The 16,662-nt window shown below is 36.1% G+C and overlaps 1 protein-coding gene across 1 annotated transcript in view; it reads right to left on the reverse strand.

The window, feature by feature from the left end:
* Positions 1–10,373: 10,373 nt before the first annotated feature.
* The window catches only part of Lgr3 (Leucine-rich repeat-containing G protein-coupled receptor 3), an 82,353-nt gene continuing 76,064 nt past the window's right edge, over positions 10,374–16,662 (reverse strand). Inside the window, exons 10-13 of the mRNA XM_067763894.1 lie at positions 12,874–13,418; positions 10,903–11,103; positions 10,564–10,655; positions 10,374–10,501 (exon numbers count right to left, since the gene is read on the reverse strand). Of these exons, the coding sequence (XP_067619995.1) occupies positions 10,609–10,655; positions 10,903–11,103; positions 12,874–13,418 (793 nt within the window). The 3' untranslated portion in view covers positions 10,374–10,501; positions 10,564–10,608. The remainder of the gene's footprint in view (positions 10,502–10,563; positions 10,656–10,902; positions 11,104–12,873; positions 13,419–16,662) is intronic.

Consider the following 16,662-nt stretch of genomic DNA (forward strand, 5'->3'; position numbering starts at 1 on the left):
ATTTTACGAGGTACGAGTAGCAGCATCCGCTAGCGGTGATAAGTAACCTGCGGTGCTATGAAAATATGTCGGCGAGAAGCTGGTAAAGCAGGCAATACTGGATTTTGATCTATGTTAATGGCTTTCAAAAAGTCTAGGTATTTTGCGATCCGTATTATGCTGAACGTTAAACGTAAAATACTGATGGATCGTGGCCCGAATCGTAAAATATCTAGAAAATTTGCAATTCATTATTATGAATCGTGATCCAGTATTGACAGCATTGCTTCATCATGTGACATTCGCCTTACTCATACATATCGCATTTTACTCATTTGAACGAGTTTTAAAGCATTTGGCCTGCAGATGCCATTCACATAGGTTTTTTAAAACTTCTTATTAAAAAAAAAGCCCACAAAAACATAATGGTTAAACGACGTATGAATATGTCTCAGTACCGTGACAGAGTTATAAATAGCAGTTTCCACTAATATGTAAAGTTTAGGTTAGGTTGAACTGGCTGGCCCATGAGGATCTCACATAGAATGCATGAGTCCGTGACCGTGACCAGAAGTGAAAAACCCATCAAAAATCAGGACCTATGTTATAAAATAACTTCGTCCTTTTGGCAAATACTAGAAGCTTGTAATATCTATGCCACTTGCTGCTTCTAGATCTGACAGTTGTATCACTCCAAATAGCTGAAGTTGTAGCCTGGCAGGTGGTCAGCATATGACGCCAGAAGGCAGTTTCCAGTCAGAATACCCGTCACGAGTCTACAGTCCTCTCTTTTTAATGATAGAAGCAACTTTGTTATCTTCCCACGCCTTTCTCGCTTGGTCGGTCATGTGCACCTCTCGCCTTCTCTTAATCTCGCCCAATCTAATTGGGACGTCTACGGAGCAAGCTTCCATGAATGCGCTCATTTTAGCTAGTTCATCCGCTGTTTCATTCCCATATGACCTGGGACCCAGTATATATGTATGCTTTTCCCGTCCCAATTCTTTCCAGGGATTGCTTACACTCTAACATACTTTTAGATGTGCTATGCGAGTATATTGCTTTAATTGCTGCTTGGCTGTCAATATAAAAGTTAACACGGCTGCAGTTTAAGCTGTTCTCTTCCAGTGTTTGCACTGCTTCGATTGCGGTTAATAGTTCCGCTATTCCGAAAACGCTACAGTGATCTGGCAGCTCGTAGGATCTGTTTATTTCCGGATCAGCACATTATACCGCAGACCCTACTCCTCCTTGTAAATCCAAACTAACAGTTCTACCAGAAACTGCTTGTATTCTTGATATGTTTTCCTTTTTCATAGTTGTTGTTGTTTAATCAATACGTCGGTGCATTTTCTTGCGATGGATTGGTGTCCTGGTAATCGAGTCTTGCAGAGAAGGATAAGCGAAATTCGAATGAGGCCAATGTTTCAAATGATTTTAAATGACTCATTTGAAAGTACGAGTTTGAGGGCAGGTTAAATATAGTATAAGTAAGATATTGACATATAGGCTTTGGGCTTCGTTCCGCTGCTTCGTTGCCGCTCCTCAAATTAGGTTAGGTTAGGTTAAGAGGACCCACACCTCCACTCGGAGACATTTTTGTTCATTGTGAGTGCCCTCAGTAAGTGCAGGGTGGCGGCACATTCGTTTAACCCCATTACCTCCAAGTGGTCCTCAACGAACCACTTGCTTTCCGTGATGAAGCCAAGAACAAGCGATACGTCCGCCTTCCCAACCTCTGCCAGGCTGTCGAAGAACAAATTAAGTTGAATACAATTTTAAAAACTTAAATTCGTAATACAATAACATTTAATTAAAATCAAAGTATTTAAGTTTACATAGATTTACAATAAACTCAAATGCTTTCCTTGGTACATACATAGATATATTCAACACACATATTTTTAATTATTTCGTTAAAAACAATTACTGCTAAAATATTTAAAATGTATGTACATATGTAACTCCGTCAGCAAAAACAACCCAATAGAATGTGTTAAAGAAGTATATTTTTGAAAAGTTGGTGAAGCAAATTTTGGAATTTGTTTTACTATCCAGAATGAAGTGTTATGAAAAAAAGGAAAAAAAAAAAAATTTATAAAAATCGGCTGCGCCGAAGACCTCATACCTTTCTAAAATGTAGTTGAGCAATAATCTTATTCCTTTCGTAACATCCGAATAATAGATTGAACAAAAAATGTAATATACAGAAAACTGATGTCCATAAGCGAAATTTTTGATAAACATCATACATATATCTGTAATCCTCACAAAAAGTTTCCCGTTTCTGGTTGTATACATGAGATAGCTATGACGAATCTCATGTCTGAATAATAGTTTGTTTTGGATATATATTACTTCTACGACCGATATGTACGATTTTTTCAGCTTTTAAAATATAAAGCTTCTTATTAAACAATGGGTTGTATGGGATATATGCTATATATATATGCAATTGATTTCTACGGTTTTTAAGATAATAATATGTGCCACATAGAACGGCACTTGGTGCAATTTGGTACTTCTATCTGATAAATTGAGGAATATATGACGTCTATAGGGGTCCGATCCCGTCTGTTCCGACAAATGTCTAATGAGACACCAAAATATACCCGTTCACAAAATTTCATCAAAATACCTCAAAAATTGGCGGACTGCAGTGGGGTAGTAACGGGGGGGGGGGGGGGGGGGGCGGGAGGTTTGGGGACAAGACCCCTCCCGAAATATTAATAATTTCGTAAAAAATTTATTTGAGTTTATATGCAATTTCTAAAATAGTGTTTCTTCCTTGACTATTGTGTTCAATCTCATAAGATAAGTTATACTAAATTGATAAAATTAATAATTTCTGAAAATATGACATTCAAAATTTCTCGTTTTTCACGAACTTCAGCAAAACGCGAAGCTATTCTCAAAGATGCTGTCGAAACTTTGAATTGTCCAACAAAGAAAGAACGTTTGAAGCGGTTCTGTGAAGCAAGATGGACCGAAAGACTAGATGCTGTGATCTGCTTCAAAGAAATGTATGCTCCGATTTATTTAAGTTTAGAAAAAATTCATGACTGTGGAAACCATAAAAGTTCTAGAAATGCTTTCAGTTATCTACACGTTTCGAGGACTGGAGGATTCATTGTGGCAATGGTTGTTATTAACGAAATTTTTTCTTTGGCTCAACCATTAACCTCTACCTTCAAGGGAAAAGTGTTGATCATTCTGCAGCATTTTCAGCGGCTGATGATCTGGCTGTTTTGTTCAAAGAAATGAGGGAAAATTAAATGTTTGTTGATGCTAAAGAAATAGCTGAATCTATCGGAGGAAAGATTGAAGTTCCTAGGATTGTGAGTTGCCAAAAAAACCGAGAAAACTATGAAAACAGCTCAGCAGAAGAATATTTTCGCAAATCAATATTCATCCCTTTCATCGATCACTTCAGTGTCTAATATATTCATCAAGCATAAAAACACATTGTCCATTATTGAGTATGTCATTCCCGATAAATTGGTCAGAAAAGTAGGTGAAAGTGTTCGAAATAATAATGGATCAGTGGTCAGTATTTGCTGGAACAGCGGTATCTATGGTGAAAAAAGAAGTCCTACTAATGGAGACAACGTTGGTTGGAGCAGGTGATCGCCCAAAGACATTCATCGGCGCATTGAATCTTTGTAACGAAAAACTTTTTCCACACGTTTCAAGTTTTTGAAGATTGGAGCCACGTTAGCTGTAACCACTGCCAGCAGTGAACGAAGTTTTTCACCTTTGAGGCGTTTGAAAAATTGGATAAGGAATTCAACCTGAGAAGATATGCTGAATGGACTTGCTCTATTAAGTATCAATAGAAATATTGCTATCACAGTGGATTCGCTCAAAAACAGAGGAAAATCAATTTGCAATTTTGCTTTTTACTATTAATTACTACAACATTTTCAACAAATGGATCACTGAATAAATACAATACTATTTCCTCCCTATAACATTATTTATACAATAAGTACTTATCATCACTTAACAAAATTTGAGTTCGTTTACTATGTTTCCGTTTACTACGCCACTGGCGGACTAGTTGGCGTTCATATGGACATCAACTCAGATCGGCATTCTGATCATTTTGGTATGCTTATTGGTGGGTCTATTTCTTCTGTTGTAAGGACTTACAATTTTAAGATTCGTGACGAACTTAATATACCTTTTCATTTGAAACAAAAGTTTGTTACCAATGCTTATTTAATAGCATCGAAATTATTTTTGCCAATATTGAAAATCTTGATAGGGGTTATTATTCTATCCAAGAGCTTACAACGTTATACAATGAAATATTTAAATTCTAGATATTATAATACATAATATAAATATTTAAAAATTTAAAGTTTCTCTGTTGTAAATGCATTTTAAATGTTTTTCAATTTCTTTGATTTATAAACTGCATTTGCTGTTGTACTCATGTTATCTTGAGGTAGCAGAGATTTCTTTGATTATTTATATATAGTTGTAGGAATTGTTCCACTTAAAGCTATAAATTGTTCATATGTAAATTATAATTATACTTATTTAATACGAGCATAATACATATATAATAGCCCTGTTAAATTCCACCTGCACACACAAGCATATGGGCATAGAGTTTGAATTTGCAGATATGGTCGTCATAGGAGACAAGGCTATTAATAATAATTCCATTGAGATGCTAATGTTACACTATATGCTAACTCCAGTTCAAGTTGACTGGAGTTCAACCATGCCACTTTGATTCCAAAACTGAGATGAGCAGTAAAATTTTATGCTATCGGCCAAAGTGGCAAAGTTAAACTCTAGTCAACTATAACTGGACTTTAAACTCGCACTGAAAAACCAGCCATTAAAGTTTATAATTTAATTTAATTTTTATAACAAATTTTTTCCCGCCAGTAATTCGACAACGAAAGAGTTAATAAATCTTAATTGCACCATAATCAATAAAAAATGTTGAAGTTTAAAACTTTTCCGCTCAAAATATATGGCAATACATAACTAGCAGATGCAATTGGGCCGAGGAAATGCATTTGAATGTAGGTGTCACTGTTCGATGTTATGAGTTATGGGAATAGTTTTGGAGAGCATTCTCCAATTAAGTTCAAAAAGAAATGCATTAAAAATGTATTAAAATTTTTATTGGGAGAGAACTCAGCGAAACACTTAGGCAACTTAACTAGTCTCCTATTCGTTACGTGTGCTATATTTAAAATAAAATTTTATATTGGGAACCATGGGAACAACTTAAAAAATAAAACTTTAAATGAATACGAGACTCTTGTGAATTGACCAACTGTGAATACAATTTCTTATAGAGTGAGGTGTCGCTAAGTTGTTGAAAAGCTCATACTCTCTGTGGGATGTGTTAACAGCTTAAATTTTTGAATATTTCAAGCAAAAGATTCATTGAGCATTTCCTGGTATGAAAAGAGATTGTGTCACCTACCAATTAGGCCTATTATTTGAGAATTCATGAGCTTAACACCGGCTTATAATAATTGAATATTCAATTATTATGTTTTTCTAAGAGAAACTGAAAAGAAAGAAAGAAACATTTACTGGCATATTGCGATGGTACCATTTCGAAAACCGCCACGTAATCATCATCAGGCAATTTCGTAATGTTATCAAAGGTTTCACCGAGATTCGAACCGCGAATCACACGGTGAAACTGCAGTTGCCTTAACGACTAGGCTATCCTGCTTGTATTTATTTCCTAGCTTAATTCAGTTTATCTTATTTCTACACTACCAACACAATTGAGACCTTCTGTCGCTATATTAATTTGTGTGTTATGTAGATTTGTTTTTGTAAAGTGTCTGTTTCGTTGCGAACAGGGTTGCGCGTTTACAACATTTTTTGGATTGTTTACACTTTCATTGTAAACAATTGTAAACAAAGGTAAACAATTGTAAACAATTGTAAATAATGTAAACAATTGTAAGCATTTACCAGCATATGTTGTTGTTGTAGCGATAAGGTTGCTCCCCGAAGGCTTTGGGGAGTGTTATCGATGTGATGGTCCTTTGCCGGATACAGATCCGGTACGCTCCGGTACCACAGCACCATTAAGGTGCTAGCCCGACCATCTCGGGAACGATTTATGTGGCCACATTAAACCTTCAGGCCATTCCCTCCCTCCCCACCCCCAAGTTCCATGAGGAGATTGGGGTCGCCAGAGCCTCGTCTGTTAGTGAAACAGGATTCGCCGCGGATAGGTGAGGTTGACAATTGGGTTTGGAGAAGCTATATATTGCGCTGGCAACCTGAAGGGTTGCGCTACACAGCCCCTTTAATCTGGTATTTTAGTCGCCTCTTACGACAGGCATACCTACCGCGGGTATATTCTGATCCCCTAACCCGCTGGAGGACCAGCATATGTCATTTCAACTTATACTGTAAACTGTCAAGTCAAACAGATCGATTTGAAAGATCCAAAAAGTTACTTTTTATTTATTATAAAATGAAAATTTACCAAAACAATGAAGAATCGGACAGTGAAAATGAATAAAAAATATTAAAATACTAAATATTAAAGCGTATTTTTATACTCAGTTGAGCAGAGCTCACAGAGTATATTAAGTTTGATTGGATAACGGTTGGTTGTACATATATAAAGGAATCGAGATAGATATAGACTTCCATATATCAAAATAATCAGGATCGAAAAAAAATTTGATTGGGCCATGTCCGTCCGTCCGTCCGTCCGTCCGTTAACACGATAACTTGAGTAAATTTTGAGGTATCTTGATGGAATTTGGTATGTAGGTTCCTGAGCACTCATCTCAGATCGCTATTTAAAATGAACGATATCGGACTATAACCACGCCCACTTTTTCGATATCGAAAATTTCGAAAAACCTAAAAAGTGCTATAATTCATTACAAAAGACAAATAAAGCGACGGAACTTGGTAGATGAGTTGAGCTTATGACGCAGAATAGAAAATTAGTAAAATTTTGGACAATGGGCGTGGCACCGCCCACTTTTAAAAGAAGGTAATTTAAAACTTTTGCAAGCTGTAATTTGGCAGTCGTTGAAGATATCATGATGAAATTTGGCAGGAACGTTACTCCTATTACTATATGTACGCTTAATAAAAATTAGCAAAATCGGAGAAGGACCATGCCCACTTTAAAAAAAAAAATTTTTAAAGTAAAATTTTAACAAAAAATTTAATATCTTTACAGTATATAAGTAAATTATGTCAACATTCAACTCCAGTAATGATGTGGTGCAACAAAATACAAAAATAAAAGAAAATTTCAAAATGGGCGTGGCTCCGCCCTTTTTCATTTAATTTGTCTAGGATACTTTTAACGCCATAAGTCGAACAAAAATTAACCAATCCTTTTGAAATTTGGTATGGGCATAGATTTTATGACGCTAACTGATTTCTGTGAAAATGGGCGGAATCGGTTGATGCCACGCCCAGTTTTTATACACAGTCGTCCGTCTGTCCTTCCGCATGGCCGTTAACACGATAACTTGAGCAAAAATCGACATATCTTTAATGAACTTAGTTCACGTGCTTACTTGAACTCACTATATCTTGGTATGAAAAATGAACGAAATCCGACTATGACCACGCCCACTTTTTCGATATCGAAAATTACGAAAAATGAAAAAAATGCCATAATTCTATACCAAATACGATAGGATGAAACATGGTAAGGTAATTGGATTGTTTTATTGACGCGAAATATAACTTTAGAAAAAACTTTATAAAATGGTTGTGACACCTACCATATTATGTAGAAGAAAATGAAAAATTTCTGCAGGGCGAAATAAAAAACCTTTAAAATCTTGGCAGGTATTACATATATAAATAAATTAGCGGTATCCAACAGATAATGTTCTGGGTCACCCTGGTCCACATTTTGGTCGATATCTGGAAAACGCCTTCACATATACAACTACCACCACTCCCTTTTAAAACTCTCATTAATGCCTTTCATTTGATACCCATATCGCACAAACAGAGTCTAGAGTCACCCCTGGTACACCTTTATTGCGATACCTCGAAAAGGCGTCCACCTATAGAACTAAGGCCCACTCCCTTTTAAAAACTCATTAACTCCTTTCGTTTGATACCCATATTGCACAAACGAATTCTAGAGTCACCCCTGGCCCACCTTTATGGCGATATCTCGAAACGGCGTCCACCTATGGAACTAAGGATTACTCACTTTTAAAAAACTCATTAACACCTTTCTTTTGATACCCATATTGTATAAACAAATTCTAGGGTCACCCCTGCTCCACCTTTATGGCGATATCTCGAAACGGCGTCCACCTATGGAACTAAGGATTACTCCCTTTTAAAATACTCATTAACACCTTTCTTTTGATACCCATATTGTACAAACAAATTCTAGGGTCACCCCTGGTCCACCTTTATGGCGATATCTCGAAAATGGGACCATCTATATAACACCCACCACTCCCTTTTAAAACCCTCATTAATACCTTTAATTTGATACCCATATCGTACAAACACATTCTAGAGTCACCCATGGTCCACCTTTGTGGCGATATTTTGAAACGGCGTCCACCTATAGAACTAAGGCCCACTCCCTTTTAAAATACTCATTAACACCTTTCGTTTGATGCCCATATTGTACAAACAAATTCTAGGGTCACCCCTGGTCCACTTTTATGGCGATATCTCGAAACGGCGTCCACCTATGGAACTAAGGATTACTCCCTTTTAAAATACTCATTAACACCTTTCTTTTGATACCCATATTGTACAAACAAATTCTAGGGTCACCCCTGGTCCACCTTTATGGCGATATCTCGAAAATGGGACCACCTATACAACAACCACCACTCCCTTTTAAAACCCTCATTAATACCTTTAATTTGATACCCATATCGTACAAACACATTCGAGAGTCACCCCTGGTCCACCTTTATGGCGATATCTCGAAACGGTGTCCACCTATGGAACAAAGGCCCACTCCCTTTTAAAATACTCATTAACACCTTTCATTTGATACCCATATCGTACAAATAAATTGTAGTCAGGCCTGGTCCACCTTTATGGCGATATCCCTAAATGGCGTCCATCTATAGAACTATGGCCCACTTCCTCTTCAAATACTCTTTAATACCTTCCATTTGATACGCATGTCATACAAACACATTCCAGGGTTTCCCTCGGTTCATTTTCCTACATGGTTTTTTTCCTTATGTTGTCACCATAGCTCTCAACTGAGTATGTAATGTTCGGTTACACCCGAACTTAACCTCCCTTACTTGTTTTATTATTTTTTTACAAGCTTGGAAAACTGTTTGAAAAATAGTGAAAATGCTTAATTAGTAGTAGATTGTTTCTGACTCATAAAAAAATGCAAAAATAATTAATTGTTTACAAAAATTAATAGTTTACGTAAACAATTAGCTTGTAAACAATTACATTGTTTACATGTAAACAATTGCTGTAAACAATGTAAACAGTTTACAGGCCCAACCCTGGTTGCGAATGAGAAGCTTTGTAAACTCAGGCTCAGTTCTACATATTTATGTCTGTTTGTTTAATGGTGTGTTCAATTTATACTTATTAATTAAGAAGTCATGAGCTTAACACCGGCTTATAATAATCGAATATTCAATTATTATGTTTTTCTAAGGGAAACTGAAAAGAATTAGGCCATTTAAAAAAAAAAATATAAATCAATAGAGACATCTTACAATAAACCTTGTGCTCACTCTGCGATTTTCTGAGCTAAAGGAATAGTTTTGGGAGGCATTCCTCAATCATGCTTAAAAAGAAAATTGGAGGTGCAAGCTCGTCACGGTTAAAGTTGTACGAGGAACATCGTGAACAATTTTCTTTGGTCTAATCTTAAAATTCAATTTACTTAGGACCGCTTTCTCATGTGAACAAAACTTGTGTATAGGGTACATAAATTTTAAAGTAAACACGAGAAAACGGTGCTTAACCCTAGTTCGGCCGACTAGTCACCGGGGTGACTTTTTCATATTCTCCCCTCAAAAAACACATATTTAATAAACTTTTTTAACTCATTTTCCGTAACCTCCCAGCTTTTAGAATTTTAAGTCGAAAAAATAAAAAAGAAAGGTTTTATAATTTTAGTCATTTACAACTGTTTTACAACTTATTTGGCCGACGAGTCACCCGGGTGACTATTTAATTATTTAATAAAAAAACATATTTTTAATAAATTTTGTTAACTCATTTTCCGTAACATCCCAACTTAATGAATTTTAAGTAGAAATAATACAAAATAAGGTTTTATAATTTTAGTCATAGACAACTGTAACGGGTTGAACACTTTAACACTTTTATTCTTTTTCTGGCAGTCACCGGGGTGGTTGCGTCGGCCAAAAATAGGTGAAAAAATCGTCGGCCGAACTAGGGTTAAACTAATGAATGGTCCAGCTTTTTCCTCGATACCTATCTGATCTAAAGCTTACTTTTGCCATTTTGTTTTATTTTGTTGGACTTGAAATTTGTCGATTGGTGGTTTTGAGAAAATTTAAAATTATACCTAAAATAAAAAAAACTATTAGTATAAATACATCTAACATCTCAGATAATTATGAATCTTACATGCATACATACATACATAGTACATAGATAGCGACGGGTTTTTTTTCACTGGTTTACAGTTAGCGGTATAGCCTTACTTGTAGATGATTCATCTGTAAGAGAAGGAAATTTTGTTAAAAATCTATAATTTAACCAATAATATTTCGTCGGTCCCATCGAAGACTAACACGTTTCATTATTCGCGTGAAAAGCTAAAACAATTCCTAGACTAACACAACTGATCCGAGCTATTCTCTTGCGCAAACAAACGCGAAAAATTGTACGTTTTAGTCATCCGTGGGAATTTAAAATGTAATCGCTTTCATTGGCCACGATGATTTATAAAAATAGAGAAATTACCTGGATTTGATGATCCTGTAGCAGTTGCAATTGTTACACCCAAACCATTGGAGAGATCAGCACGACGACGTGATGTGATTTTCTTCCATCCATTTGGCAATATTTGATTGCGATATTTCGGTGTTGTGAATGTGTACAAAAGAGGATTTAATGCGGAATTCAATGGTAGTACGAAGACAACTAGCCAAGCGTAAGTATCATCTGTAAATAAAATAAACTAGTAAGAAAATCTAAGCTAACACAATATATCCATTTGTGGCTCTGGATAAAGTAGCTTTATCTCAATTTTTTTTTGATGTCTTCATTTTACCGATTTTTTTTTTCCACCTTAAGCACTTTGAAGTCTTTGTTTTTGTATTACGATTTGTTTGTGCCCCATTACAATGTATCGTTGGGCGACTCAATTGGTTGCGAAACACAATTGTGTACTATAACCAATATACATGTGGGGGAATCCCAAATAAGGTCCACCATGCTAACGTTGTGCAGGCCTGATTTGAGTCGAAAACCACATGGCGAATACCTCTAATGTAATTTATAATTTTTAGAACAAAGTTGCCAAAAAAGGCGCACCCTAATGTGTATATTATTGTTACGGCGGGATGTAACAGATATCGAAACTCCGGTACTTCCGATTGATTTAGACTTTTGATTTCCGATTTCCCCACCAACGGTTTGGAATTATCTAATAACAGAAGCCGATCAGTTTCGTAGCAAGACCAAATACCAACCTTAACCACTGAAGAAACTTGTATTATATCGGTTCCGTTTCCGATACCAACAAAACAAATGTTCCGGTAAACTGAATCGGTACACCCCTTGTATGTATATTGCAAGTGCTACGCTGAGTATGCCTACTACCCAGAAAACACAGTCTACAACTTCAGAGAATTTGTATGTAGGCACGTTAGATAGTAACTATTGAAAAATTAATTTACATTAGAGTCCTGTTCGAGAAATACGTTAAACCCCCAGCGGGTTAAGAAGTCCGGCAAAGGACCATCACATCGATAACACTCCCCAAAGCCTTCAGGGAGCAACCTTATCACTACAACAACAACAACAACAGAAATACGTTAGATTTCGATTGGATATGTATAATTTTTCTCGATACGAATAACTGTTTTTTCCAAAAAAAAAAAAAAAAATGGGTCCACTTAATCATATATATCTCAAGAACGAATTAAGTAATTCCAAAACGGTGCATACAACACTTTTTGCTAGGCCCTGCAGATTCAAAGATAACGAACAATCATTACGGATTTTTTCCATTTTTTTTGTAAAAATATAAGAAAATTTGTATTTTGCGAGGAAGGATCTCGAAAACTTTTTATTTTTTTGCAGATTTGTTTTTTTCTCTAAGCTCTGTTTTATTACAAAAAAAATAAACTTTGATTCAACAAAATCGATTCAAGTAAATATATCCATTTAATACTGAAGTACCCTACTGGTACATATGCGGTAATATTCGCTAACTAATTGATATACGAATACTAACACATATGTACCAGTAGGGTACTTAAGTATTAAATGGATATATTTACTTGAATGCTTATAACTTTTGTATTAGTTCATCGATTTTGTTGAATGAAAGCCTTTTAAAAGCTTCAAACCGTTTTGGGATTGCTCCATTCGTTCTTGAGATATATATGATTAAGTGGACCCAATTTTTTTTTTTTATAAACCGTTATTCGTAAATATCTCAAAAACGTTACCACAGAATTAAAAATAATCTTGATTTTCGAAATCAGGGGGTGATTTTACATAGGAATTTCATAATGGCGTCTCTGGTGCATTTTGGCTGTAAACCAGTGTAATTAGGGCCCATTTTGTTGGAGAACGTTATGTTTCTCCACTGTTTCACGAATAGTCCTCTAACATAAGAAATTTGGGCACAGGGGTAGTTGTCTAATCCTTCTTAAATCTTTATCCAATTTCAGTGTTTATTGTATAAACTTCATTTGTACTCACCCGATATATTATAGTTGAAGAATACCCAAATTTTGCCGACAATTATAGGCGCCCAACACAGCACATCTGTTAAGACAATAAAAAAGAAACGTACCGCAAATTCACAATCGAGCAGTGAAAGCGGTGTAGCTTTACGTGTACGCCAAATTGAGATGAGTAATGCCGTATAGAGAAGAGCAATCAATATTAGTAAAAATAAATTAACACCCAAAAAAATGAATGCCGAATATTGCCAACCCAGCGGATATGCTTCTTGTATGTGTAGAGGAAAGCAGGTGCCTGAATAGGTGCCATAAAATTTGGTACTCGTATGCCAAAGTGCAACTGGTGCCAAAGCAATTCCAATGCCCAATAACCAAATCGCAAAAAGTGCAATAGATATATTTCTTATACCAATCCGATGTTGTCCACGAAATGGATTAGCGATGAGAAGAAATCGCTCTAATGACATGAAGGCAAGTATAAGCATTGAGACTTCGGATGAGGTTACCGCTAAAGAGCCAATGAAGGCGCACTGCCATGATGTGATCCAATCGAGAGCAACTCTGAAAAAAAGTGATGGTTCATGTTTTATGTTTATGTTTTAACGAACTACACTTATGTGCATACAACTAATTTCAAACAAGTAAGGAAGGCTAAGTTCGGGTGTAACCGAACATTACATACGCAGCTGAGAGCTTTGGAGAAAAAATAAGGGAAAATCACCATGTAGGGAAATGAACCTAGTTTAACCCTGGAATGTATGACATGGGTATCAAATGGAAGGTATTATAGAGTATTTAGAAGGGAGTGGGCCATAGTTCTATGGGTGGACGCGCAGGGGTGACTCTAGAATGTGTTTGTACGATATGGGTATCAAATGAAAGGTGTTAATGAGTAATTTAAAATGGGAGTGAGCCTTAGTTCTTTGGTGGACGCCTTTTCGAGATATCGCCATAAAGATGGACCAGGGGTGACTCTAGAATGCGTTTCTACGATATGGGTATCAAATTAAAGGTACTAATGGGGGTTTTAAAGGGAGTGAGCCTTAGTTCTTTGGTGGACGCCTTTTCGAGATATCGCCATAAAGATGGACCAGGGGTGACTCTAGAATGCGTTTCTACGATATGGGTATCAAATTAAAGGTACTAATGGGGGTTTTAAAAGGAGTGACCCTTAGTTGTATATGTGAAGGCGTTTTCGAGATATCGACCAAATTGTGGACCAGGGTGACCCAGAACATCATCTGTCGCGTATCGCAAATTTTTTATATATGTAATACCCCGAACAGTATTCCTGCCATGATTCCAAGAGCTTTTGGTTTCGCCCTGCAGAAATTTTTTATTTTCTTCCACTTAATATGGTAGGTGTCACACCCATTTTGAAAAGTTTTTTCCAAAGTTATATTTTGGGTCAAAAAACCAATCCAATCACCATGTTTCATCCCTTTTTTCGTATTCGGTATAGAATTGTGGTATTTTTTTAATTTTTCGAAATTTTCGATATCGAAAAATTGGACGTGATCGGTTTTTTCCAAAGTTATATTTTGGGTCAAAAAACCAATCCCATCACCATGTTTCATCCCTTTTTTCGTATTCGGTATAGAATTATGGTATTTTTTTCATTTTTCGAAATTTTCGATATTGAAAAAGTTGGCGTAGTCGGATTTCACCCATTACTAATGCCAAGATAAAGTGAGTTCAGATAAGGACGTGAACTAAGTTTAGTAAAGATATATCGATTTTTGCTCAAATTATCGTGTTAACGGCCAAGAGGAAGGACAGACAGTCGACTGTGTATAAAAACTGGGCGTGGCTTCAACCGATTTCGCCCATTTTCAAAGAAAACCGTTATCGTCATAGAAGCTATACCTTTACCAAATTTCACAAGGATTGATAAATTTTTGTTCGACTTATGGCATTAAAAGTATTCTAGAGAAATTAAATGAAAAAGGTCGGAGCCACGCACATTTTGAAATTTTCTTTTATTTTTGTATTTTGTTGCACCATATAATTACTGGAGTTGAATGTTGACATAATTTACTTATATACTGTAAAGATATTCAATTTTTTGTTAAAATTTTACTTTAAAAAAATTTTTTTTTAAGTGGGCGTGTTCGTCACCCGATTTTGCTAATTTTTATTTAGCACACATATAGTAATAGGAGTAACGCTCCTGCCAAATTACAGCTTGCAAAACTTTTAAATTACCTTCTTTTAAAAATGGGCGGTGCCACACGCATTGTCCAAAATTTTACTAATTTTCTATTCGGCGTTATAAGGTCAACCCACCTACCAAGTTTCATCGCTTTATCCGTCTTTGGTAATGAATTATCGCACTTTTTCGTTTTTTCGAAATTTTCGATATCGAAAAAGTGGGCGTGGTTATAGTTCGATTTCGTTCATTTTAAATGGCGATCTGAGATGAGTGCCCAGGAACTTACATGCCAAATTTCATTAAGAATCCTCAAAATTAACTCAAGTTGTCGTTTTTACGGACGGACGGACATGGCTAAATGAATTTCTTTTTTCGCCCAGATAATTTTGATATATAGAAGTCTATATCTATCTCGATGAGTTTATGCCATTACGGATTACCGTTATGCGAACAAAATTAATATACTCTGTGAGCTCTGCTCAGCTGAGTATAAAAATGCGTTTAGTCTTGGATAAATCCGGGATGAGTCGCAAAGGAATATGCGACTGTAGCCAGCTTTGATATCTTTGTATGGGTTGATGTGATCCCTTTTTTGAGCACGGCCAATCGTACCTGTTTATGCCTGAACGGCGGTCGCTGTGGTGTGGTGTTAGCGTGCTCCGCCGACCACACCGAAGATCACGGGTTCCTGGGAAAAGCAACATCATAAATTTAGAAACAAGTTTTTTCAATAAAAAAAAAATCCTTTTAGGAGTTTGATTTGGCAAATACTCCGAGCTTCTCATCTGCCTTGCAGAAGCCGTTCGGAGTCGGCGTAAAACATGTAGATCCCGTCCGCAAATTTGTAGGAAAAATTAAAATGAGCACGATGCAAACTGGAAGAGAAACTCGACCTAAGCTCTTCGAAAGTACATCGCGCCTTATATGAATTTTTTATTTTTATGCCTGCACAGGTAGTGTCGGACTGGTCGTCTTTATACCTCTACGGGTACTGTCGGACAGGCTCCTACTTTCCTTTAGCTCATAACGGGTACTGTTCGACAGGTACGGGTAGTGTCGGACAGGTCCACTTTGTACCCCTTCGGGTTATAACCCTATGAGTACTGTTGGACAGGTCCTCTTTTTTCACCTACGTGTACTATGGTACAAATATACCCGTACGCGAATTCTTCGATAATGGAACATAGGATACTAGTATTTTAGGCTCGGTATGTGGCTTCGCATTTTCCTTAAATAATTCGTTTGAACTTCACTAATTTTTTTTCATTGTTTCTTACTATTGGCTAGACAAATACTCAACTGAACCCAAAAGATCGAAAGGGAATCAATTATACCCTAATGTGTACAAAAGAGATTATCCGCAGACCACTCTATTTAAGACATTGTTTACTATATAGTTTGGCAGCTTATTTTGGGGTTATGTTGCGAATAGAGTGGAAGGCAGTGGACTAGGCAGTCGAATGACATATAATGAAAGGATGGTGTTCGGAGTTTTTTCAAAGTTAAAAAAAATGATAAAAGCTTTAATATAAATAATAATATTGTTTTAATAACAACAAAAACGCCTTATATATTCTATATACATAAATTCGTAAGGATTATCTCACTTTAAGCTAAACAATCTTTGAGCTAAATAATCTAAAGATTTTTTTT

This window comes from Eurosta solidaginis, chromosome 1 (assembly GCF_040869045.1).
Source record: "Eurosta solidaginis isolate ZX-2024a chromosome 1, ASM4086904v1, whole genome shotgun sequence".
Lineage (NCBI taxonomy): Eukaryota > Metazoa > Arthropoda > Insecta > Diptera > Tephritidae > Eurosta > Eurosta solidaginis.